The sequence below is a fragment of the Nicotiana tomentosiformis genome, chromosome 11, assembly GCF_000390325.3.
Source record: "Nicotiana tomentosiformis chromosome 11, ASM39032v3, whole genome shotgun sequence".
In the NCBI taxonomy this organism is placed as follows: Eukaryota; Viridiplantae; Streptophyta; class Magnoliopsida; order Solanales; family Solanaceae; genus Nicotiana; species Nicotiana tomentosiformis.
In genome coordinates this window covers 116,202,332-116,229,516 of record NC_090822.1, presented here as the reverse complement: position 1 = coordinate 116,229,516, position 27,185 = coordinate 116,202,332, and the positions used below count along the sequence as shown (strand labels likewise).

At 36.3% G+C, this 27,185-nt stretch overlaps 2 protein-coding genes across 4 annotated transcripts; one reads left to right on the top strand and one right to left on the bottom strand.

Moving 5' to 3' along the window:
* Positions 1 to 7,804: 7,804 nt before the first annotated feature.
* On the top strand, positions 7,805 to 14,780 carry LOC104118351 (protein ALP1-like). Of its 2 annotated transcripts, none has more exons than XM_009629576.4 (2): positions 7,805 to 8,375; positions 13,499 to 14,780. In XM_009629576.4, exons 1-2 carry the CDS (start codon positions 8,243 to 8,245, stop codon positions 14,533 to 14,535), a joined length of 1,170 nt encoding a protein of 389 aa, XP_009627871.1. In that variant the 5' UTR covers positions 7,805 to 8,242; the 3' UTR covers positions 14,536 to 14,780. The 2 variants fall into 2 exon arrangements, with proteins under 2 accessions (XP_009627871.1, XP_070044494.1); XM_070188393.1 differs by having other exon boundaries at positions 8,237 to 8,375; positions 13,425 to 14,780.
* A 914-nt stretch (positions 14,781 to 15,694) lies between these two features.
* On the bottom strand, positions 15,695 to 20,007 carry LOC104118352 (methyl-CpG-binding domain-containing protein 7). Of its 2 annotated transcripts, none has more exons than XM_009629578.4 (7): positions 19,753 to 20,006; positions 18,260 to 18,376; positions 18,085 to 18,123; positions 17,524 to 17,661; positions 16,659 to 16,820; positions 16,346 to 16,574; positions 15,695 to 15,969 (listed from the first exon to the last, which is right to left on the bottom strand). In XM_009629578.4, exons 1-6 carry the CDS (start codon positions 19,987 to 19,989, stop codon positions 16,350 to 16,352), a joined length of 918 nt encoding a protein of 305 aa, XP_009627873.1. In that variant the 5' UTR covers positions 19,990 to 20,006; the 3' UTR covers positions 15,695 to 15,969; positions 16,346 to 16,349. The 2 variants fall into 2 exon arrangements, with proteins under 2 accessions (XP_009627873.1, XP_009627872.1); XM_009629577.4 differs by having other exon boundaries at positions 15,755 to 15,969; positions 18,254 to 18,376; positions 19,753 to 20,007.
* Between the last annotated feature and the right edge of the window lie 7,178 nt (positions 20,008 to 27,185).

The following is a 27,185-nucleotide window of genomic DNA, read 5'->3' as shown; positions in this document are numbered from 1 at the left end:
AGATGGTTCAGGCATGTAAAGAGGCCCCAATGAGAAGGTGTGAGAGGTTGGCAATGGTGAGTCTGAGGAGAGCTAGAGGTCGACTTAAAAAGTATTTAGGAGAGGTGATAAGGTAGGACATGACACATCTACTGCTTATCGAGACCATTAATAGGAAGCTGTGAAGGTCAAGAATTAGAGTAGAAGACTAGTAGGTAGTTACAAGCGTATCTTTTTCTTACATGTAGGATCAATAATATTCTTGTATTTTCTTATATTTAATTAGATTTGTATTATTATTAGTTCTTTTTTATTTTGCTTTAATTTTCTTGTTATCTTGTTATTTTTTGGTACTGTTTCGTGTTACCGTTTCCTTTCCATGGTTTAGACACTATTATTTTTCTTTTCAACAATATTGTTACTATGTTTTTCCTAAGCGGAGGTTCTACCGAAAATATTCTCTCTACCTTCATAAGGTAGGGGCAATGCTGCGTACATACTACTTTCCCCAGACCTTACTTGTGAGATTACACTGAGTTTGTTGTTATTGTTGTCGTTGCTGCTGGTGTGAAATTAGTTGGTAATACTACAATGACAAGGTCAATTGATGATAGGCTATAATTACGTATTTTAGTCGCTTATTACACTTTAATTTACTGCACTTTAATTGAGTTTGAGCTTTAATCGCTAGTGTTTTGCACTAATTGTGTGTTTTATGCCTTGTAGGAGTGATTTCGAGCTATGTAGATGTTATAGAATGAATTCAAGTGATTTGGAAATTTTAAGTCTGAGTAAAAGCCCAAGAAATTAAGTCGGGATCGTGTTCGGGGATCAACGGATGATAGTTAAGAACAAACGAAGAATCGAGTAGGCATACTGCGCACTATTTAGTAAAATGGACATAACTTTTCGCTCAGACCTACATTTGAGCTCCACAATATATGGTTGGAAATTTAATTCAAAGGACTACAACTTTCATGTTTTACGTTTTTTTAAATTCTAAACAGAACAGGGTGAAAAATGCGGTCGAATCTGCAGTCGCGGATGTGAGGCAGAACACTGGGTAAAATCCGTGGCCAAATCTGCGGCCGCGGACGTCCTGACCTGGCAAAGTATCCATTTTTGCGTAGGAGAAGGTATAATTATTTGGGCCCGACCCTAATTGGTATATATACATGGAAAAACGTCATTTTGAGGATCTTGGACATACTTTTGACATACTTTTGACACAATTTAGACCTAAGGAGGCTAAGGAGACTGGGGATTCGACCTAAGGAGGCAAGAACACACTAGGAGCAAGGCGGAGAATTCTTCTACCAGTTTCTCACTTCCTTCTTCCTATTTCTATTATTGGTTATGAATTCTAGTATTGTAGTTATGCATACTATTATGAATAGCTAATTTGTTATCTAGGGTTTTGATGGAACCTTTTGTAGGATGAATTCTTGTTATGTTTTAATATAATTTAGCTTTTGAATTTATCTATTTGTTCAACTACGTATTTATTTCAGTTGATTGAATGGCCATCGATTGACTGTGCCTATTTATTATGTGTTGCTTGAGAAATGATAGATATTTACGTGGTTGTTGAACAACATCACTCCTAACGTATGTGAGAAATCAATACAGTGGGTTTAAAGGTAGGTTTAGAAATAACAAAGCCTTGATGTGGTCATAGTGAGCGGTTCGATGAAGCCAACTAGCGTAGTTCGAGAGAATATGTCTAGTAAATTATTATAGTTGCTCGAGAGAGAATTACGGCACCTAAAGTGCTCACGATCAGTAGAGAATACATCGGCGAAATTGTTAGGAATATAGTTGGAAAGATTCCAACAATAAGGGAAATCATAACTCTAGACCTCCTTAATTTAGTCTCCAACCCTTTGTCTCGTTAGTTGATAATTTTATCGCTTTCTAGTATTTGCTAGTTAATTCGTTAAAAATATAAATCTCAATCTTTATAATTTAGAAATTGTTTGGACTTGTGTTTCTTAGCAATATTAAACAATTATAGCTAAGCCTTAGTTCTCTGTGGGATTCGACTCCGGACTCTTAGACCAGATTATATTTGCATCGACCGTTTATCCTTTTGAGCACTAGAGTTGGGCGTGATCAAATTTTGGCGCCATTGTCGGAGAACTAACGTGTAGCTGTAGGTGTACATATTTCTAGGTTGCAAGTTTGAACTTTTATTTTTGTTTTCTTGTATCTGATTATTTTTTAAATTTTTATTTTTGACTTGAGAGACATGACATCTTGGAATTATGAGAGTTTTGATGTTGGTAATTTCACTTTTGATCCTCCTTATGCATATTATAAAGGAAGCCACCCATTGCAAAATTATCAAAATATTTCCGAGAGCGAGTTATGTGCACCAACTCAATCTTATGTGTGGAATGTGTGTGATATATATGGTGGTCAAGATGGTCACTTTCATAGTTGTACTTATACTTCTTATCTTCCCCCAACCCCTTACTATGATGATTCTTCTTTTTCTTGTGAAGTATAGGAACAAAGAACCCAGAGATGTTGACCTGAAAGAGATCAAGGATATGCTAAAGTGCCTTGTGGAGCAAAATAATAAGAAACAACTTCACATAAAAAGGTAAGATGCTGCTATTCGCAACCTGGAGGCACAAGTGCGTCAATTAGTTGAAGCATTTAATGCTCAACCAGCTAATATTATGGATAGTAGCCAAAAGGAGCTTGTATTAGATGCAAAAATTGAGGTGCTAAGGGAGGAGGACAGAGTAGAACACTAACAATCAATTGAACTAGATTTTGAGGATGTCGATGTTATAGAAGAGATACTAGAGTCAACCAAGGAAGTTGAGGATATAAATTTAGTTGACTCTAGTATGATAGGTGTTGAGGATGTCGAAAATCTTGAAGTTCATGTATTTGAGCGCGTTGGACCTCATTCCAAACACTTCTCTATATTATGTTCAGACGGTGAAATGGTAATGGATTTTTACGAGCATAAAAGCAGTCCATGGAAGAGGTAGATGAGCCTTATATTTTGAAAATTTCAAGGCCGCCTAGGCAAGGTGACACTCCTCGGTGGAGAGCCAAAAAGTGGATGAAAATTCATTTAACTTTTGGCTCGCAACAATTTGTATCGCCCCAAGAGCATGATCATAGAGCAGAATCAAAACTTGGGGTCCAATTCATAAGTTCAAGGTGGAGACAAAAAGTAGTTTTCGTCATGCCGCGACGTTAAATCAAGCGCTTGTTGGGATTCAACCCAGCTTTATTTTTTTATTTTTATTTTATTTTATTTATTTATTATAGTATTATTTTTGTAGTGTCGATTTTTGATTTTTTAAGAGCATGGAACGCAAAGCCATTAGAAGAATGCAACAACAAACCAGATGGTTGGAACTAAGTGTGATGTATCCGCACGAAGGACTAGGCTTGGGAGAAGTCTGAGTACCCATGAGATGCTAGTGCGTCGGCCTTTGGCCTTCCAGATAGTTTCTTTTACCCTATTGTATGTATAGGTGTGCATTGGGGACAATGCACAATTTTAAGTGTGGGGTGAGGAGATTGTTTGGGTGACTTTCCATGCTATTTTAGTTGTGGTAGTTTAATTGAATAATATTTTTTTTTACAAAAATAGAAAAGATTGGACTTTTCCCGACGATGGATCTATTAGATATTTTTCTTGAGGGATTTAAGTCGAAAGGAAAAAGATAAAAAGATTTTTTTTGTAGGTAGTGTAGTAATTCCTCCTTAGTTTTTTTTGTGCCACAGTTCTTTTTCAAGGGTTTTATTTGAACCGGGTGCAACTAGTTTTATTTTTTTAGGAATAGGAGCTATTGTGTTGTGTTTTGAATTGAAGCAATATCTCTTACCTTTGTTATGCCTTGAGAATAGTGAGTACTTTGGTTGTGACGCTTATGCTCAGTTCTTGACTCTTGTATAAGTACCTTAAATTGTATGATTTTAAATTTGCTAAACTGCTTTGACTAGAGTGTCTTGATGAATCCAATCCTGAGTGAGTTATGTGCCATGTGTGTGTGAGGTTTGGGTGTTATTCTGTGCATTACATTTGATGCCTAGAACTTGCCCTGTGTGTTTGCAAAGCGAAATAGTAGTTTTGTTCAGTCTTGGAAGTGATATAGGCGTCTCTTTGTTGAGCCATATATATATTTTCCCCGCCTAATTGTTATGTATCGTAGTTAACCCCTTTGAGCCTGTAATCCTGTTTCTTTGGCAACCACATTACGAGCCTTACCCATTTGTTTGAATTAACCATCTATTTGAACCTTCTAACCTCTCATGAGCACTTGAATTATTATGAACTGTGTAAAAGTTAAAGTGTGGAGTGGATGGTTTGGCTTTTGGGTGGAACTAATGAAATAAGGAGAAAGGTGCAATGTTTTGAAAAAGTAAAAGCCACTTGAATTGAAAAAAAGAAAGAAAAGGAAAAAATAGTTGTATTGATGTGAAAAAAAATATTCCTTGATAAGTAGTGACTCTTGATGTAATTGTGCTTAAAAAAGTATGGGGTAATATTCATTGATGTTAAGGTAAAGTTTGGTTTGACATAAGTATGGGGTTTGAATGTTAAAGTATATGTATTAAAGTGCTTAGGGAGGTGTAGTCACTCTTATATCTAAATGTATCCTACCCGTCCCACAGCCTACATTACAACCAGATAAAGTCCTACTTGATCCTAGACTGAATGAGCTCGATTAGTAGAGTAGTATACTACGGGCAAGCCTATGGTACATCTTTTGTGGCATATGAATGTTATTTCTGAGAGTGAGCGAATTCTTTCTATCTTGAGTTCCTAAGTGTTCTTAAATTTTATTGTGTGGAACTACTCTCTTTTGTTATGTGGGGGCACTTGATTCATGAAGGAAAGGTAATGTCAATGATCTCTATGTTAGAGTAAGTGAGTGAGTTGTGAATAATGCGTGGTACTTGTAAGTCAAATCTTGAGGTGAAGATGTTACGCTTTTGTGCTTTGTCTATTTTAAGTATTCTTGGTGTGATGAGTTAGGAGAATTATTTAAAAAGGTCGTGTCTATATAAAGTGAAGTTTGATTGCTCGAGGACGAGCAATGGTTTAAGTGTGGGGTGTTGATGATAGGCTATAATTACGTATTTTAGTCGCTTATTACACTCTAATTTACTGCACTTTAATTGAGTTTGAGCTTTAATCGCTAGTATTTTGCACTCATTGTGTGTTTTATGCCTTGTATGAGTGATTTCGAGCTATGTAGATATTATAAAATGAATTCAAGTGATTTGGAGCTTTGAAGTCTGAGTAAAAGCCCAAGAAATTAATCTGGGATCGTGTTCGAGGATCAACAGATGATAGTAAAGAACGAACGAAAAATCGAGTAGGCATATTGCGCACTGTCTAGTAAAATGCACATAACTTTTCGCTCAAAACTCCATTTGAGCTTCACAATATATTGTTGGAAATCTAATTCAAAGGTCTACAACTTTTATGTTTTACGTTTTTCCAAATTCCAAACAGAAAAGCCTGAAAAATGCAGTCGAATCCGCGACTGCGGATCTGGCCGCGGATGTGAGGCAGAACATTGGGTAAAATCCACGGCCAAATCCGCGGTTTAATCCGCGGCCGCGGACGTCCTGACCTGGAAAAGTGTCCTTTTTCGCGTAGGAGAAGGTATAATTGTTTGGGCCAGACCCTACTTGGTATATATACATGGAAAAACGGTATTTTGAGGACCTTGGACATACTTTTGACATATTTTTGACACAATTTAGACCTAAAGAGGCTAAGGAGACTGGGGATTCGACCTAAGGAGGCAAGAATACACTAGGAGCAAGGCGGAGAATTCTTCTACAAGTTTCTCACTTCCTTCTTCCTATTTCTATTATTGGTTATGAATTCTAGTATTGTAATTATGCATACTATTATGAATAGCTAATTTATTATCTAGGGTTTTGATGGAACCTTTTGTAGGATGAATTCTTGTTATGTTTTAATATAATTTAGCCTTTGAATTTATCTATTTGTTCAACTACGTATTTATTTCAGTTGATTGAATGGCCATCGATTGACTGTGCCTATTTATTATGTGTTGCTTGAGAAACGATACATATTTAAGTGGTTGTTGAACAACGTCACTCCTAACGTATGTGAGAAATCAATACAGTGAGTTTAAAGGTAAGTTTAGAAATAACAAAGCCTTGACGTGGTCATAGTGAGCGATTCGATGAAGCCAATTAGCGTAGTTCGAGAGAATATGTCTAGTAAATTGTTGTAGTTACTCGAGAGAGAATTACGACACCTAAAGTGCTCACGATCAGTAGAGCATACATCGGCGAAATTGTTGGGAACATAGTTGGAAGGATTCCGACAATTAGGGAAATCATAACTCTAGACCTCCTTAATTTAGTCTCCAACCCTTTGTCTCGTTAGTTGATAATTTTACCGCTTTCTAGTATTTGCTAGTTAATTCGTTAGAAATATAAATCTCAATCTTTATAATTTAGAAATTGTTTGGACTTGTATTTCTTAGCAATATTGAACAATTGTAGCTAAGCCTTTGTTCTCTGTGGGATTCGACTCCGGACTCTTAGACCAAATTATATTTGCATCGACCGTTTATCCTTTTGAGCACTAGAGTTGGGCGTGATCATCAATCTACAACCGAATTAGTAAAGTCATTTGGCATGGTAATGCTAATTAAGAAAGGTCTACAGTTTAATAGGTAAAAAAGCAATATATAAATCAATGAGTAATATTACAAAGATTTAACAAATTGATTGATGATAAGAGCCAAGTAACATATATATAAGAGGTGCGCACAATTGGATAGTAGCTACAATAAATTTATAACGACATTGACCTACACTTGCCAGACTTCTGGGTGTGGCTGCACCCATTATTTTAAACTCTAACTACGTGTAAATCTATAGTTGAAATATTTTATGATATGTATTTTACTTATCATATAAATTTATATTAAGTTCACTGGCTTGGTCAGTAAGAAGTGAAATGTGTTGTGGCATTCTATAACTCTACCTACATGCTTTAAAGCAAATAATTATGTTACTTGAAAAGCAATTCCTAACTGTTGAACTGTGTGAACTTTCTCATTGTAAAATCTTAAATTATGAGGTTTATTTATTTATTTATTTATGTTTTTCATATGTCCCCTCATGTGCAAGTTAGATTCTTGCATCCTATGTGATGGACTCTAATACTATTTTAAATTATATAAACTTGTCCGCCTAATTGTTTGAAGTATTTGAGAGAAATTGCATTTATTTACTTATATTTCAATAAAAACAAAAAGTATACGAGAAAATAAAAAGCTACGCTATTCTTTAGTCAATATTTATCTCCACCAAATATTTACATCATAATAAATAATTTAACTTTAGCTGTTTGAAAGTTGTGATATTGAAGTATACACTTAACCATGGTAAGATGACCGGTAGTGCAGCCAAAAGTTTTACAAAGAGGTCTCAAAATATGAGAGAGTAAACCCACTAAAAAATTAAGGAAACTTAACATATAATATATATAAATAAAAATAATTATTTGATCAAGTTATAAGTGTAATTTTTCAGCGAAGCCTAAGGTGGCTCCGCCTCCGAAGATGACACATGTATGTATAAAAAACATATATAAAAATAATTGTTGACTTGATATAAAAGCGCCCGTGCGAGTTAATTTTTACCATTTTCTTTCTCTAAATTCCCCTTAATCTAGATTATAGATCTAGCAAAACTTATTACAAATTGGTAATATCGACATTCCATAGCCTGACTAAACCGTAGCAACCCATTTTTTCCCTTTAAATCCAATTTACACTAAAATTTCTGCGTCTCTTTTTCACTCTGAAATCTATAACCATAGTCCATTTGTATATAAACTGAGTCTCTTTTGAAGTCTCGACCAATTCCCATGTCTGTCACATTGTCTTAAACAAACAAACACTAAACACAATACTCCCTATCCTTTTCTGTTCTCTAATTCTATTTATGTCAAAACCCACAATATGTATTTCCTTTTTTATTTTTCTCTAACAATATGTACTTTGCATGCTTTGGAACATTTCAAGAAAACCACTCACACCAAAAACACACACCAATGACACCAAGTAACTAAAGCATCTTTTACATATATCTATTATACATATATAACTTGCATGTTTTTGTGTCTTAAATACTTGTATATGATCTTTGTTTGTGTTTTTTCTTTTATAATGAAATGGGGTTTGTGTTATGTTTGAATTAAGTGGGATTTGTGGGTTTTGATTCAATTTGAGTAATGGGTCCTGTTAGAGGGCAAAAAAAGAAGAGAAAAGTAGAGAAGAAAGTTGCAAAAGATGATTTAGCTTCTGGGTCTTCACAGAATGGCTCTGCTGCTGATTGGTTCGAGATTTTATCCAAAAGAATTGCTGGTAAAAATTTAATCTTTGCAAACTTGGTTTTTCTTGCTTTGCCTGTTTTGGTTTTATGTATGTGTTGAAAAAAAGTTTGTCTTTTTTTATGTATTGAATATTGGTTTTTACCCCTTGATCATCTGCGTATAGTTAATTTTGATTTGTGGATAATTAAATTTGTGTTTTTCTTTGCCTCTCATTGATGTTACACGCTTCTGTTCTGTTAATGTGTCGCGATATTCGAACAAAAGATCCCTAATTTAGTTTTGTTTTCCTGTTTCAACTGTGTATAATGCTCTTGTTGACCAAAAAACCAGAATGTGTTAAATTATTATGCTAATGTAATAATAATGACCTAAATTTGGAAATATGTTGATGGTTTACACAGTTTAGAGCAGTTTAAAAGTTTGTACTGGTATTAGCCTCTTGATTTTCCTATTTTTTGCTGATATTTCCTTTTCTGATTGAATTATTATGAATTAGGAGTATGTGCACTGTAATTATTTGAGATTAGATAAAAGATAGAGTGCCATTTGAGACAAGTTTAGACCTGAGAATTTGTGCTTTGATAGGTCTTATCCTTAATTCTCTTGTCAAATGATCCATCTTTGGACTGCTAACTACATATGACTGGCGTTTCTACTTATAACAATAGCATTTGAAAACTTTCACGCGTTTAATCAGCAATTTTAGCAGTTTGCAAATCCATGTAGGGTGCACATTGCTAAAAGCTCCAAGATATAGAGGAGAGTTTTTAAAAAAAAATTCATCTGCATAATACACAATACACTGTTTGTTCTTTCTACAATTAAGGTTGCTTTGCTTGAATGGTATGTTTTACCATAAAAATTGTACTCATGATCCTTTTGCTTTTAGCGTGTGAGGACTGGTGCGAAACGCTAACATATTTTGAATATCAACTATGAAGTCTTAGTTCTTCGGTATCAAGTAAACAATAGTTTCTTTTTCTGTGTTCACAGAAGTAGGATACTGATAACTAAGGCTCTCCTTACACCTACGGCTCCTGATTTAACAGCTAAAATTTGTGTTGCTCTTTTGGTTGATGTGGTATTCCATTTTATTCTAGAGCTTAAAGTCTGAAAAGCTAGAGAAGATACTTAGAAGATTTTGAGAATCAAAACCAAGTTGCTGACCAAAATAAGAAAGAGAAAGAAAAAGAAAACTATATTTTAGAAATTGGCATTTGGAGTGCGGTGATCAACACATATTAGCTTATCTCAAGTAATTGCATTTGTTAGTCTAGACGGTGAAGATCAGTATTAGACCTGGCCTTAAATTGGACCAGCTATCCAACATTACATCTCGTAGAGCCAAAAATGAAATTTGCAAGTCACCGTGGTATGTCTTGGCCAGCTTGCACGCACCTCGATCAATTCCACGGTATACCTGCTACCTCCCACCAGCACATGTATTGGTTAACTCTGTCCACCAAGGCTTGGACAGATGGGATAATTCCTGCATTTTTCTTCAGGGAGCCCACCTGTGGTATTTTACATATTGACCGAGTTCCTCATGCACGACTACATCCAATGAAGCTTCTTGACTCCTTACCTTTCTATCCCTGTAATGCTTCAAAGGAAAGCAGTTTCTTGTTCCTTCGACCAAATTATAACCATTCTGCTTTTACTTCATCTTTTGGCCCTTAGAGAACCATTTACAATTTTTAGCTGGCTTGAGATCTTGACGTGAGATTCATCTGCATGTAAAAGTTTGCATCTATTATCCTAGGCTAACATCTACTGATGATAGGTGATGGTTTTCTCTTTAACATCCTCTTGATTAGTACATTCTTAAAAATATGGTGACTTCTCTGTTTTTTCCCCATGCTCCTTGGAGAGCATGTTTTGTATTAACTGGATATTTATGCTAGATACCACAACAGGTTCCTGATTATCCGCCAAAAAAGAAACCATTAGATTTAACAGGAAATTGTTCTCTCTCTTTTTTTAAAAAAGAAAAAGTGTTGAAGCATGATCAAAGTACGTATTCATTCACTTCTAGCAGTTTCTTGTTTGGCATCTACCTTTTAAGTCGTCACATGGATCTAAAGTTTTCATTCTACATTGAAGCCAAGAACTTAATGAACCCAGAGTAATACTGTCCAAACCTCTCTTGGCTGCAAGACAACACTGGCTTGGTCATATAGAGATGGGGTTAGTATATATCGAATTCAATTAGGGGTGTATCTAAGGGACAAAATTTTGCTGAAGTACTTGGACCAAATGACAACTTTTTGCCGAAGTACTCGGACCAAAGGAGATACCAAGGTCAGACAAGGTTGCCCAAATATTCAACATACTGGCAAATAAGCTAAAATAATTGAAGTTAGAAAGGAACGTTTTTGGTTTGCCATTGCATTCTTTCTTTGAAGATGCAGTCTGCCAGTTAACCTAGCAGATTAAATGGTTTGCATATTGCCGACTTTAGAAAATGATAGTGTTACTCTTCTTACTTTCAGTGGATTACAGTGGTGGTCCTCTTGTACTAGCAGGCTAGTTGTGTTCCTCTCAGTTGCTACGTACATGGTAATTGGATGAATGTCTTACACATAAACCGCAGTTCGGGTGAAGTCATTAGACCTGGCTGCCACAAATGTTGAGCATATGTAGTTTCTCTAAAGATCAATTAACAATTGAATGTCTTGGAAAGTATGAAATTTATGGCATTTGTACTGAATTGTCAACTGCAATTAGGAGGAGAAATTCATGGATTAGCTGAAGCAAAGGCCAGTGGCCACAGAGGTTTCTCTACTACCATTCTCACTGTGGAGATGTAGCTGAAGCATATGTATGCGACATATTTTACTAGGAAATAGATGATGGTTAAGGAGTTGCTGCAGTAAATGCCATTTTTATCTGCTGCCATTCTTCCTACAAAGATATTACTAGAATCTATTACAGTGCTTATGTCATTGCTATCTGCGTGGATATTATGATGATATTCAAGTAGATCTAGAGTTATAAAGCTGTTGAATCTGTAAGTGAGATGTTTAGTTAGTGGTAGCCAATAAGATATTCTAGCTTAGTTTCTTTGAATGGGCAAGAATTAAAAGAGAAGGCCAATGAGGAAATGCCTGTCAGCTCTTTCATCAGGTATATCTTTGTCTATATCAATTTTAGTGCTATTTAGTGGTTGTAGATATACCACAAGTTACTTGGTGCCAAAAGTTGATAGAGAATCAACTATACCAATGAGTTTTTGGTAGCATCGATTACTGATATAACTTCTTCATCTACTACATAGGATCACCGATGGAGCAATAGAGGACGCCTTAGGTTTCTGAGGTGCTTACATCCTACGTAGCACCAGTGCACTAGACACAAACATCCATTTATTAGGAATAATCTTTTATCCATCAAAGATAATAGCAATAATAAAAAAGGGCAGCCCGGTGCACTAAGCTCCTGCTATGCGCGGGGTCCAGGGAAGGGCCGGACCACAAGGATCTATTTTACGCAGCCTTATCCTGCATTTCTGCAAGAGGTTGTTTCCGCAGCTCGAACCCATGACCTCCTGGTCACATGATAACAACTTTACCAGTTACGCCAAGGCTCCCCTTCATAATAGCAATAATCTTTTTCTCAAAAAGATTTTGAGCAGCACCTTTGTGAGAGGTTTAGGTGTTTTCCAAATTTATATGCATATAAATACATGTGTGTGTATAAAATATGTATATGTACGAGTAGTGCCAGTAACTATTACATTCTCGAGTAATCCATAGACTCTTGAAGGTTTCAGAACCCACACGAATATGCTACTAAATAATTTTTTAAAAAGGTTATTATTACAGTATTAATTTTTATGGTGGGTGTCAGCTTGTTGTTTTGTGCTTTTTATGCATGTGCGCTGCTGCCTCCTATGCTTGAGGCACAATTAGAGGAACTATTTGGTATTTTTAGCTAGGACTGCCATAAGAATGGTGTCCCATATTTGGCAGCATGTGAAACAATTATATTTTGTTCTGAACTATATGAGAAATACAAACATGAAGTCACTTTACAAGCCTAACAGTGTAGGACGATGCAATCTATGTTGAAAGAAAATGAAAATGGTGATTAACATGAGATATTTAAGTTATTACTTCAGAAATTGTGACAGATATTTATGTTAGCACTTCAGAAATTGAGATTAGATGGATACCTGAGGCGAAGTAATAGACTTTGTGAAAACCCCTTGTTTACTATATTATCAATGGAGGCGAGTCGGAAGGGCGGTTTAATTTATAAAATGAAAGGAGATAGATTTTTTGAATTGTTCGTAATTAAACAAGGCAGTGATTTGTCTACTCAATAAATAGGAAAGTCGCCATTTCTTGTTTATCATGCTGTTGTGTTCTTTTCCAGTCATTTAAGATTGAATAGACCGTTCTCTGTTTCTTAAGCTAAAGATTGTGCAAAGAAAAAGAAATAGTTACGGAAAGGTGTTCCTATTCACAGTAAGAGTTGGAAAAATAAACAGAAGTTTAAAAAATGATCAAAAGAATAATATTTGTTGTTCCTTGGTAATTGGTGGTATCCTTAATTGTCTTGATTTTTCACATATTGCTTTACTGGACAATATCAAAGCAAGGTAGAGATGGAATTCCCTTGTTCATTTTAGTCGGTTTTGCTTGTCAAAAGGAAAAAGAATATGTATGTTATTTTTTGGAACACATTCATAAACAAGGGCATGAAATAATCCAATTTGAGGGAAAATGCCATTTGAACTGCATCTGTTGATAAAAGTTGTGGTTACTCTGATGAATGATGAATTGTTTGATCCATAATGGAAAGCCTATTCAACCAAATGAAGTCTGTGATTGACGTCAAATGATTTATCGTATCGTGCAATGTTGCTTAAACATTAAAATTCTTGCTATTAGATGTGCTCAACTGTGTGATTTTCACTTTTTAAATTCATTTTCAGGTATATAGTTGCATGTAAGTTGTAAATAATTGGCTGCTTGGTCCAGTGTCATGGATTACCTTAAATACATAATTTGGTGGAGTTTAAATTTCATTCTTTCCAAGTTTCATACTCTCATTTCTCGATTGTGATTGATTACAGGTGAATCCTGCCTTTTGGATGGTCAGCATGAAATTTGATTATTTTGCCTTGTGGATAAATTATCTTTTCTGCAGGAAATGTTTCTCCATCGAAGGGTTTGGATAAGTTCCAATCTGTTTTCAAGATGTCCAGAAGCACTTTCGACTACATATGTTCCCTTGCAAAGGAGCACATGCAGCCAAAGTCGGCCCACTTTGTGTTCTCAAATGGCAAGCCTATGTCTTTGCATGAACAAGTAGCGCTAGCTCTAAGGAGGCTGAGCTCGGGTAATTCTCTAATTTCAGTGGGTGACTCATTTGGTGCACACCACTCGACTGTGTCTCAAGTAACTTGGCGCTTTATAGAGGCTATTGAGGAAAAGGGGCTTCACCACCTACGGTGGCCTTCCACCGAGCACGATATGTCACAGATAAAGTCTAAATTCGAAAGAATCCAAGGACTTCCAAACTGTTGTGGTGCAATCGATACTACACACATCACAATGATGTTATCCTCGTCCGAGCAGACAGCTGACGTGTGGCTTGATCAAAACAAGAACCACAGCATGATCCTACAAGCAGTTGTTGATCCCGATATGAGGTTCCGTGACATTGTCACGGGATTGCCAGGAAAGATGAAAGAGAATTCAGTGCTTCAGAGCTCAATCTTTTTTAAACTTTGCGAGAAAGGAGATAGATTGAACGGGAACAATATAAAGCTATCCGAAGAAGCAGAAGTACGCGAATATATTATTGGTGATTCTGGTTTTCCTTTGCTACCTTGGCTTTTAACTCCTTATCAAGGGAAAGAACTTTCAGAATCTAAAGCTGAGTTCAATAAGAAGCATTTTGCAACCCGTATCGTGGCACAAAGAGCATTGGCTAGGCTAAAGGAAGTCTGGAAAATGATTCATGGATTAATGTGGAGACCGGACAAGCACAAGCTACCGAGATTTATCCTTGTTTGCTGCATTCTCCACAACATTGTCATTGACATGGAAGATGAGGTTCTGGACGAGTTTTCTCTATCTCATCACCACGATACAGGATACGGGCAAGAGGTTTGTGAATCTGTCGATAAGACTGCTTCAGTTTTAAGGGACAATCTGTCTCTTTACTTATCTGGGAGGTGACATTCTTAAATAATGTCACTGCTTCTTAGTGAAGGAATAGCATAAGCTATCCATTTGATGGCAGATAGAGAATATTTTCAAGGATATGTAGGCATTTATATTTGATTTTTAATTTTTATTATCAGTTTTATTAGGTGGTTCCTGTTTTCAGAGTGGATACTGAGATATATTACTTGTGTAGGAAAATAAGACATTATTGGGCTCTTTTCCTTATTTAATCATACATTCTTTTCTTCTCCTAGGAATTTTGCTAGTTGTTTAACGTGTGAATGCATGGTTCTAAGGATTGTCCAAATTCCTGATACCTTTCATTTGCCAAACTTTTGGCTGGACACAAATCAAAGTGTTCTGTTTCATTACAGCAGACATGACCCAATTTGAGTCGATTTTTATGGTCCTAATTCCTCAAATGAGGTCTTTAATTTTGCCTTTGTAATGATGTAAATAGAGCTTATTTACTTTATCTCTTTTATTTTATGTGACACTATTTTATGTTTATTTTGTTCTAAAAGAATAATAATGTATTTGAAAACTTTTTAACTTTTAAGGGTCTGTTTGGCCATAATTTTTTTTTTTTCCACTTTTTTTCGATTTTAAACTTTTTTTTCAAAATCAGTTTGGCCATAAAATTTTTAATTTTCACTTGAAGATGAATTTCAGAATTTTTGAAAATTTGAAAAACTCCAAAAAGTTATTTTTTAAAATTTTCACTTCAGATCACTTACACAAATTCAAAAACAGCCCAAAATTATATTTATGCCCAAACACAACTCTAATTTTCAAATACCATCTTCACTTGAATTTTTTTTTCACTTTTTTCCGAAATTTTACAATTCTTATGTTCAAACGCCCACTTAGACTTCTTAGTTTACTCTTAAATGGCATGCTCTTATAGCCATGAAATGTCACGGCATATTTAAGACTACAAGTTCTAAATGATACTTTGGCTATATGCCAAAAGTTTTCCTTTCATTTTGAAACTCCATGCCAATCAAACACCGTCATGTAAAATGAAGCAAAGGGAGAAATAATTTTAGCAATGATTTGTTGTTGATTCAAGCAGCAACCAGCTTTTCAAATGGAGCACATGTAGTACACTGGATTAAACTTGAACTGACATCAAATCACCCATAGTAGCAAACTAGCTATTGTATCCATCTATGAAAGGTAAACATGCACCATAGAAAAAAGTTGCCAAAACTGTAATAGGATACATCAGTTGGTCACTGAGAGCACGAGCGGACGTAGAATTAACAGGATAACAGATTCTGTACAATGGTTAGACAGTAATATTACGAGGAGTTTGAAAATGTCAGTATGTACAAGATTAGCATGTAATTCTCTAGGTCAGAAGCAGTTCAAGCTTTGCTTGTAACATAAACTACTGTTTCCAACTGCATTTTTTTTCTGGATTTTCCAGCTATTCATCTTTAACTGCAAGGAAGATAACTGATCGATTAGAAACATTTATGGTCATACAGTACTACTCCATCTGTTTTTCAAGAAATGGTAACTCATGCTACATATAATGGATGTTATGAGTTTGAAACTACTATAGTTGAATCTTTGTTTTTTCTACAAAAATAGTAATTAAGTTTTATGTGAAGCAATGTCAATTAACTTGCAAATCGAAGGTGTTAATCAGCTACTTGTAACATTCTTCTACATAGGTAGCATTACTAAAGATAGAAGGATTACCAAGTCCAACTGTAGATGTTTGTAAAGTTATGTCCGAAATACCTTATCAGAAGTTTCATATAGCATATGAAAAGGAGTATAGATTAGTTGAAGCTTTAGCACTTTGGCTTACCTTTCTAGTCTGAGTTTTCTGCGTTCAGAGTCTCATCATTCATGAACAACATGAATCTTTTAGTCCATTGCTGTTTTACCGAATCAGGGATTGGTGTTCCGGCAAGGAAAGGGTCCCAAGCATCCCCTTTAGGACTAGAAAGAACCCAATTTACTTTTGCCGGTGGAGAAAGAAATGACGACTTCTGCAAATCCTCTCCGGAGATGTTTCTCTTACATGGAACGGATTTCTACAAAGGCACAAAAGGAGGCATATCTTGACATAAAAAAAAACATAATGTCAAGCTTATTTTGACCTTCAGGATATTAGCTACCTTTGTCTGATGGTGCAACTTAAACATCTTGGACAGCGGTTTATTCTCTTTTAGTTCTTCTAAAGTAGCAGACAAAGGAACATCTTCTCTCATTTCTGCTAAGTATCTCTGTGCTGCTATTCTGGACCTAAACTTTAGTCCGGTTCCTGGTTCATAGTAATACTGCATACGAGGAAAAAAAAATAGTTGCAACTTCAGCAGAAGGCTCCTCCCCAGGAAAACATGAAAAGGGATAGTCTTTATCATAGTTGTCAAAATGAGAAAGAGCATCATGTTAATCAATGGAACTTCACACAGAAAACGAAATCAACATGGTAAAGAGAAGCTTTAGCACAAAGCGTCCCGCATTCACGCAGGGTCCCGAGGAAGGGCCGCACCCCAAGGGGGTGTGATGTAAGCAACCTACCCTGATTCCACTGCTCGAACCCGTGACCTATGGGTCATACGGAGACAACTTGACCGTTGTCCATTCGAACAGTTTCGCTCAAATAGCTCTCTGCAAATCATGCAAAACTGAAGCACTTAAATCAATGATCTCCTACATGAAACATTTATTTTTGACAGTTGATCTCCTACATAAAACATGATGTAAGATGCTTAGGAAAAGCATACGAACAGGGCTACCATTTTTCAGGTTGATTACATTCCACCCGCCTTGTCTCCCGCTATCCATTCTTAAGGGAATGCTCTCTTAATTTGGATACGAAAACAATATTTAGAACTTTCAGAAGTTTAAAATTTGGATCATGTAATGAATCATCGTTTCCTAGACACAAATGATAGAGCTAATCTGGGCAAACATGATAGCAGCTGAAATCAAGAAAGATAAATGAATTCACTATTTTTGAAGGACAGGAGAGTGTACCTTATCCACGAAGCTTCCGTCTCTACGTGGTACCTCTTCTATCACCCAACCATCTGGAAGTTCATAGGATAAGGTGGCTGCACTTCTTGATGGAACAATTGCCCATTGATTCAACTGCTCTTCATCCATTCTCACTATCTACAATTTCGTCGCATCAGTTTCAGTCTTTACTTGCATAGCATTAATCAAAGTAAAATGAGCTTGTTTGTTGTTTAACTATCTGTCAAGAAATATAATTCAATGGATTCATTCACCTAATGTTTCTGATAAATAGCAGAATTATGGCTTTGCATCCAGTGGCGAAACCAGGAATTTATGCAAGGGGATTCAAAAAAATTTAGAATGTCACAATCGTGAATTAAGCCAATGATCTACAACAACTTTTGAACCCCCTTATCACTACAGAATTTTTTCTCCATGTCAAGGGGATTCAATAGTTTACATAACCGACAAAAGGAACAACAAGAAATAATGTTAACAAAGGGAAATTACTAATAGATTCCACACATCCCATCCATCAAAAGTAATTAAGTCAAAGAACTGAGGGCCAAAGTGAAGTACCTTTCCACCATAAACAACCATCTTCTGAGATAGAGAACTCTGCGAAGCATGAATGCTCCGTCGATGATGGAAACAGAAAAAGACCAAAATAAGAAAGAGAATACTCATATTTAAACATCATAAAGATGAAAGAAATTACACAAATCTTTTTGAAATATTCAACTCTTACACTTGCCTGATTGTGTCTCACTACCAATGCCCTGGATCTTGGAGCAAATATTTCACCGTTCAATCGTCTCTCGACTTCTCTCAATGATCTGAACTTTAGCCCAGTCCCAGGCTCATAGTAGTACTGCATGATAAACATAATGTCTGTTTTAGAAAACTGCATGAAAAGTTTAGCTTCATCACATAGGAAAAAAGAAGGTGCTAAAGCCTATATAAGTCACTTAAAACTTCAGTACCTCGTCAAAAATCCATCGAAATTTGATATTTATTCTCGCTTATAACGTTAAGGACTTCCAGTAATATTTAGCCCACAGAGCAGTTCTTATCATTTGAGATCTTGTTAGCTATACATACAGTTTAAAGACTAAAAGGTCTTGCGCTAACCAGTTTTCAATTAAATTCAGCTTTCTTCAAAAATCCTTGACGCTTCTCTTATTTGAGAGCTACACCGTGGACCTACCGTATAAGTTCCCGAGGGACAAATTATCCGGTTGTCCAGCAAATACATTAATGTTCAAAGTCTACGACAAAATCACTCAAAAACAGGTTACTGATATAATGAATCGTCTATGCATCAAAATTAAGAGTTAAAAACCGCAGCGCACTCTGAAACATGCAATCTTGAAAGGAAGAACACAAGTATAATACTATAGCAACACTCAGCCCTTGAAACAATATAGTGTCAGTAAAACTAGCAATACAAATGATAGAAAAGATAACATCTGTTCCAATAAACAGAATCCTCTCTCATTTGCAGTTGGCCTACCTCCATTCATGAAAATTTAATTCCATTACACATTTTAACATAAACAAATGGCTAGAGAGGCGGGTACGATCCTATTAACCAGTGGATTACACAGTACCATTTCACCCACTTTTTCTTCGTCATGTTAGATGTAGACTTAGTATAAGTAGATATTCGTTTTGAATATTTCAACTATGTGAAGAGTATGTATACGTAATTCGGACTAAAAGCAGTGAGTTTAATTTGCTCGCACCTGTTGTTAATGAGCTACATCTGCCCCTCCTGAATAGTTGGAGAGACAAAAATCATTCAACATGTTACCCTGTCAACTTCAATTAGATCCAAACTGTATTAAGTAATTTACAGTATCTTTCTTTTACCACTTGCCCTTTTCACCGCACCACCTAACTCAAAATCTCATAGCTTTGAATTTGAAGTATTATTTATCCCTTTTTTCTCTTGTTGAAAGTTCCAAACCAGAAACAATTAAGTAAAAATAGAAACAAATAGCATGCACGCAACAGATTCACTCAAGTTTCCGCGGCTCGAAGCTGTGACCTCCTGGTCACTCACTCATGTGATATGCAAAAGAATTTAACTTATATAAGAAGTTTCACATTAAAAGTATGATATAACCTATTACAACAAGTTATTTAACTTAATTAGTCAGTTGCTTATTATAGTAAGAAAGTTGTACAGTATCAATGCATAAAGAATTACATTATTAAAGTGAAGTTAAAAGGAAATGCAGAGACCTTGTCAACTCGACAGCCATCGGAGCGAGGAACTTCTTGAACACCCCAACCAGGGGGTAGCTTAAAGCTGCTTGAGTATGTACTGGCGGTGGTGGTAGGTGGCACAACCATTAGTTGGCCGTAAGTTGAGTATTCTGCGCCGCTTCGGTGGCGGCGTATCGGTGGAATTGGCACCACCATTCTCTCAAACTGACAAGTATTTTCTCTACAAACACAACTCTGTCCACTTTGTGGCATTGTAACAGCATCTTTCTTTATTGTTTTGACACATTAGTACCTACTCACATCCTTTATTTTATTCTTTTTGGTGGGAAATTTTGCTGCTATTTTTCTTTGTAACTATATTTATAATAAAATGACTACTACTAATGATACTAGTGTTCATGTTTAGGTTTGAGTCGACTTTTCCCTAAAAGAAAACCAAATCAAGTAAATTAATATTTTAAATATTGAAACCAAACCAAATTAATTAGGTTAGTTTTTTATCTATTCGATTTTTGTCGGTTTTTTGGTTATTTATCGTTTTTTTAAATATGAGACGTATACTACCAAACGCATATTTCGGCGACTACATTTTCAATGTAACACTATCAAATCAATTATTTTTTGAGAAATATATCATTTACCAAGATATATTGATGATAATTGAATCAAATAGTGATGGATAATTTAAGTACTCAAGTAAAAATCGATAATTTTTAACATGAAATAAATTCTTGTACTTAGCAAAAGAAAACTATCAATCAAACTAGAATATAAAGGCAAAGAATTAGATTATTATAATAGTAAAGAACTAGACTAAAAATACAAATGACTAATATGTACCATAAAATTTTATAAACTTTATATATATATATATATATGTAATAATAAATTTAAATAGCTACTTTTATAGTCGGTTTGATTCGGTTTTTTTCTTTTTTTTATTAAAACCAAAACCAAACCAAATTTAATCGGTTTTTAAAATTCAAAACCAAAGCCAAACCAAACCTAAAAAGTATCGGTTTTTTGGTCGGTTTGGTTCGATTTTTTGGGTTTTTATGAACACCCCTAGCTGCTGCTGCTGCTACTACTATTATAATAATAATAATAATAATAATAATAATAATAATAATAATAATAATAATAATAATAATAATAATAATAATAATAATTATTATTATTATTATTATAAGCATATTCAGGATTTAATAAATAATTTAAATTTTAAGATTTTTTAGTACTAAACTTATTTGCACTTTTAATAATGTTTATTTAATATTAATATCTATAAAAAATTTAGTTATTTTAACAAATATATATACCTATGTTTCGTATAAAAAATACTCTCTACGTTTAATGTATATGACATATTTCGTTTATCGAGAATTAATTTGACTAATTTTGAAGTTAAATTAGATTAGTTCAGCTCAGTATTTTAAAATTAAAATTTAGATATTCAAAGACTGTACAAAATATATTAGTATAAGTTAGAATTCTTCTAAAATCAATATGATTAAAAAAATAACATTTCAAAATCTTGGCCCTACGTCACATAATTTAAATTTCGAGAAGCGAAATGTACCAAATAAATTGAAATGAAAGAAGTATCGACTCAATTGAACTTAAACTTATTGAACGTCAGCTTCATCTACTTCTGCGATTTTGCATAAGTTTACGGAGAATTTCAGAGAAAAATCGAAATAATATATATGACTGGAGAAACTTTATAACTTTATCCACAATCTTGACTTCAATAAGTAAATATTATTCCATTCTTATGTTTGTAAAATCTATTTTGGTGCTACTTACTCTGTCCTCCCCCCTTCTACCCTCCTCACTCTCTTTCTTTTTCTTCTTCTTTCTCTCCCTCTCTCCTTCTTCTTCTCTTCCTCCCTACTTTTTTGAGCCGAAGGTTTATTGGAAACAGACTCTCTACCTTCACTAGGTAGAGGTAAGGTATGCGTACACACTACCCTCTCCAGACCCAAATATGAAAATATACTGGTATGTTGTTGTTGTTTCTTAAGTTTGTAAAATGTAATATGCTACATTAAATACAAAATTGAATAGTTAGAGGTGAAAAACAAAATTTCCTGTTATTCCAACACATATTGTTCTACTCATCCTAAAACTCTTTCCTTAAAAATAAGATGTATACGTATGTTAATTTCTCGTTAAATCAAATTTAAATTATTGAACAATATTCTCAAATTAAAACCAATATGAGAAAAGAATTCTTCACACTATTTTCTTTAACAATAACACACTTGTTCGTGTGTAGAGAATAAATTATTCTAAGAAAAAGACACTAAGCAAATCCGTAGAACTTTCCAATACATAAACCATATATATATGGCAAGGTTAAGGATCAAGACTCGAGCTTTCCGAGTCTCTTAATTATTTGCGAATACTTATATCTAGCTAAATCCTAATTAATTGGACTTTCTCTCCTAGACAAATAATAGGAGAACGAATTGAGCAATATACATACACTCGACTCTAACCGTAATTAAGTACTATAGCATGAGTTAACCGTAATTAAGTAATATAGTTTAAGTTTAACTAATATACATTGACAGTAAATGAATTTTTACACTATTATGTTACTTATATGACAAATATATTGTACTTGCATGTCCAAAGTTCGATCCTTGTAAAACTAAATTTTTAAAAGATAGAAGTTAACTGAATTTTTCGTGTATATAAGTTAAATTAATTATTAACTGAATATTGAAGAAAACAACGTAAATACGACAGCGGAATTTGCTTTGCTGCTGTGAATATGTAGTTTGATTTGTACGATTACGGACAAAGGTTATGCGGATGTGAGAACTGTCAGCTGCTGCGCTATACTTACATCAACAACAACAACTTCAGCAAGATTTACGACTGGCACAAACTTATGGAACATTGAAGAATTCCATGGCTTCTCCAAATTTTCCATCTTCTCTTGGAGTTGATAACTCGTTCTTTTCGCCCACGCAATTTCTGACTGTGCGGCGTGGGGAGGGAGGGGGTTGTTAGTGCCCCATATCGGTTGGGTGGGTAGGAGGTCATTTATCTCTCCTTATATGACTTTGAGCAATCCTTACCTCTTGAATTAGCTTTTGAGTGCCGAAGTCAGAAAATTCAATATGGGTGTTCAAATTTTGATGCCCTTTGCTAGTGGGATATGTAAGGATGTTCAAAATCTATTTTTTAATCAATAACAATTAAAATTTTACCATATACATGTATATGGGTAAAACCGGGAGTAACCTATACAGGGTCAAATGAAGCAAAGACACGATTATACGGGGTCAGAATCAAAGCCAGAAAGCCTCGTACTAAGGTCCGAACGGAGTGGTCGCCACCGGGCTTGATAAGACATTACTTCTCCGATCCTGAAACGAGCTCCGAGACCTCGGAAGATACGATAACGGTTACCCACGACCAATAGAGAGCCGCGATATCCGCATCCCATTAGATATCACGGCGCAGATCTCGACCCATATCGGTAGCGGATCAGTGATTAACGAAAAAGAAATTTTTTTACCTTTCTTAGAATTGTATTAGGGGTGAAACTCTCCTACTATATAAATGGAGTAGTCTTTATTGAATGGACACATTGTAACACGCATATCAAAGCAATACAATTTCATTTTTACTGCTCTTTAGCTATAGCAAAATTGTTGCTTTACTATTTGTTGTTCATTCTCTATTGGCTCCGAAACGAGGGTCCGATAGAGGGCAAAACTATTGTCCAACCCAAGTTCCAGCTAGGCCATAGAATTACAACTAGTTTGATTATTCGTTTTATCTTTCATTCATTTATCTAACATCCTCAATTATTTGTATTGAATCAATCCACATATCCTTAAAATCGCGTATAAATTTAATTATTATCCATTTTAAGGTAAATAGTTTGGCGCCCACCGTGGGGCTAATGATAATAGTGGCGGTTCGATACAAATTTTTATAACCCACTCTATTTTACACTTGTTCTTTAAGGTCTCAATTTCAGGTCAGCTCAAAAATGTCAAATTCTCAGTCCGCAAACTTGAACGTTTAGGATGAGTCTGACCATCATGGCGAAAACAACAATCTGGTTCCTAGCAATGAGGTGCCCCTACTGATCCTATTGGGGCCCTAGTCGTAGACCCAGTCGATGCTAACTGCCCTGGGAAAACACCCGAAGAAATGAGCAGATCATCGAAAGGCCGGGCGAAGCTCAGTCCGGTGTCAACCCTGAAGTAATGAAAATGTTAGAGGCATTAACAAAACGAGTGGAATATGGTGAAAAAAAATCGAGGCAAACGACAAGAAGGTTGAGACATATAATTCCCGGGTTGATTAAATTCCAGGAGCACCTCTAATATTGAAAGGCCCAGACTCCAAAATATTTGTCCAAAAGCCTTTCCCTCCAAGCGCGGCACCGAAACCAATCCCGAAGAGGTTTCGTATGCCCGATATTCCAAAATATAACGGAACCACGGATCCAAATGATCACGTGAGCTGCTACACATGCGCTATCAAAGGCAACGACTTGGAAGACGATGAAATCGAGTCAGTATTATTAAAGATGTTTGGGGAAACTCTGTCAAAATGAGCGATGATATGGTACCACAACTTGCCCCCAAATTCCATTGATTCGTTTGCTATGCTCGCAGATGCTTTTGTGAAGGCTCATGCCGGGTCCATCAAGGTCGAGACCAGAAAATTGGACCTTTTCAAGGTTAACAAATGGACAACGAGATACTTATGGAGTTCGTGTCTAGGTTTCAAATAGAACGGATAGACCTTCCTCCGGTTGCGGACGATTGGGCCGTTCAGGCATTTACTCAGGGACTCAACCCTCGAAGCTCCTTGGCTTTGCAATAGACGAAAAAAAACTTGGTAGAATACCAGGCGGTAACTTGAGCTGACGTCCACAACAGGTACCAGTCAAAAATCAGAGTCGAGGATGACCAACTTGGAGCCCCTTCTTGGTCCGTTTATCCCATCAGAACCAATGACAGGCCTAAGAAAATCGTCGATCATGAATCAAGGCCGGTCCGAGATCGGTATCAACCATACAGTGCAGATCGAAGGGGAAACGGGTCCAATAACCGAGCCCTGATGAGAAAAAGTGGTTTCGACAGGCCGCTCGGGGGAAGGGAAGCTCCAATATTGTTAGAGTATAACTTTAACGTTGACACAGAAATCATTATATCGACCATTGGACACATCAAGAAAACCAAGTGGCCTCGACCATTGTAATCCGACCCTACCTAGAGAGACCCTAACTTGATGTGTAAGTATCATGACACTCATGGCCACTGGATTGAAGACTGCCGACAACTGAGGGAAGAATATGCATGGTTATTTCATAATGGGCATCTTCGGGAATTCCTGAGTGATCGAGCTAAAAACCAACTTCAGGAACATGGACTCCAACAACCAGGCCGACCAAGAAGAAAGTCAACACGTCATCAACATGATCATTGGAGGGGTTGATATCCCTCAAGGGCCCGTGATAAAGCGCACAAAATGATGCACACATCGTGCAGCCTCATAATGATGCACTGGTAATATCCGTACTTATAAACAAATCCCGAGTTGAGCCTGTGTTGATTGATGCAGGCAGCTCGTGCAATATCATCAGATCGAGGTTCATAGAATAGTTGGAGATACAAGATCAAATAGTGACGACAGTCCGGTTGTTGAATAGATTTAACATGGCATGCAAAACTACCAAAGGAGAAATAACATTTCCAGTAAATACCGCTGAGATGATTTAGGGTACCAAATTCTACGTGATCAAAGGGGACATAAGGTATAACACATTATTCGGGTTCACAACATGAGGGCAGTACCCTCGACATTACACTAGGCATTGAAGTTCCCCACACCAGGAGGAGACGGTTTATGGAGAGCAGCCGGCTGCAAAAGAAATATTCGCAGTCGACGAGGTGATCCCGGTGCCCGAGCTCTTGACATCAAAGAAAACGGAGCCGACTAGGAAAGAAGAAACTAAATAGCAATCATAGATACCGGCCCTGACCAAACTGGAAGAGCGAGGAGCATGCGAGGATGATGATTACAGAGTCCCTAGGTCGTTCATCGCCCCTGATGATTCCGATGCCACAAAATCAACGGTTGAGGAGCTGGATCAAGTCATATTGATCGAACACTTGCCCGATCAGAAGGTATACCTGGGCACGAGGTTAACTCCCGAGCTCAAGAAAAAACTTATTGAATTCCTTATAGCTAACATAGATTATTTCGCTTGGTCCTATCTTGATACGACAGGGATCCCACCGGAGGTGAACACTCATAAGCTGAGTTTGGACTAGAAGTTCCATCCGGTTAAGCAGAAAATGAGACCACAGTTCGAGGTCAAGCACACCTTCATCAAGGACGAGGTATCTAAACTCCTTAAAATAGGATCCATCCGGGAAGTTAAGTACCCGGACTGGCTAGCTAACATAGTGGTAGTACCTAAAAAGTGAAATAAGCTAAGAATGTGTGTATATTACAAAGACTCAAACAAGTCATGCCTGTGTGTAGATTACAAAGACTCGAACAAGGCATGTACTAAGAATTCTTTTCCTTTGCCTAACATCGATCGGATGATCGACGCGACGGTCAGGGACGAGCTACTCAGCTTTCTCGATGATTATTCCGGGTAAACCAAATTCGGATGGACCCAGGCGACCAAGAAAAGACTTCCTTTATCACTAAATTCGGCACCTACTATTATAATTTAATGCCATTCGGATTGAAGAACACTTGTGCCACCTATCAACGCCTAGTAAACCGGATGTTCAAAGAACAGATAGGAAATTCAATAGAAGTTTATATTAACGACATGTTAGTTAAGTCCATATGAGCAGAGGACCATTTGAAACATTTGCAGGAAACCTTCGACATATTGAAAAAAATACAATATAAAGCTAAATCCGGAGAAATACGCATTCGGGGTCAGATCGGGAAAGCTCCTCGGATTCATGGTATCCAATTGGGGGATCGAGATTAATCCTGACAAGATGAAGGCCATAGAAGACATCACCGTGGTGGACAATGTCAAGGTCGTTCAGAGGCTGACCGGGCATATAGCCGCCCTAGGCCAGTTCATAACAAGGTCCTCGGATAAAAGCCATCGGTTCTTCTCACTGTTGAAAAAGGAGAATAATTTTTTCTGGACTACGGAATGCCAACAAGCTTTTAAAGAACTCAAACGATACCTTTCGAGTCCACCGCTGCTCCACACTCCGAAGGCGGATGAGTAACTATACCTCTACTTGGCGGTGTCCTAGGTGGCAGTAACTGGAGTTTTGGTCCGAGAAGAGGAAGGTGCGTAATTTCCTATTTACTATGTCAGTAGAACTAGGTGAGGCTGAAACAAGGTATCCGCACCTGAAAATATTGGCGCTCGCTTTGCTAAGCGCCTCCAGGAAACTAAAACAGTACTTTCAATGTCACCCCATATG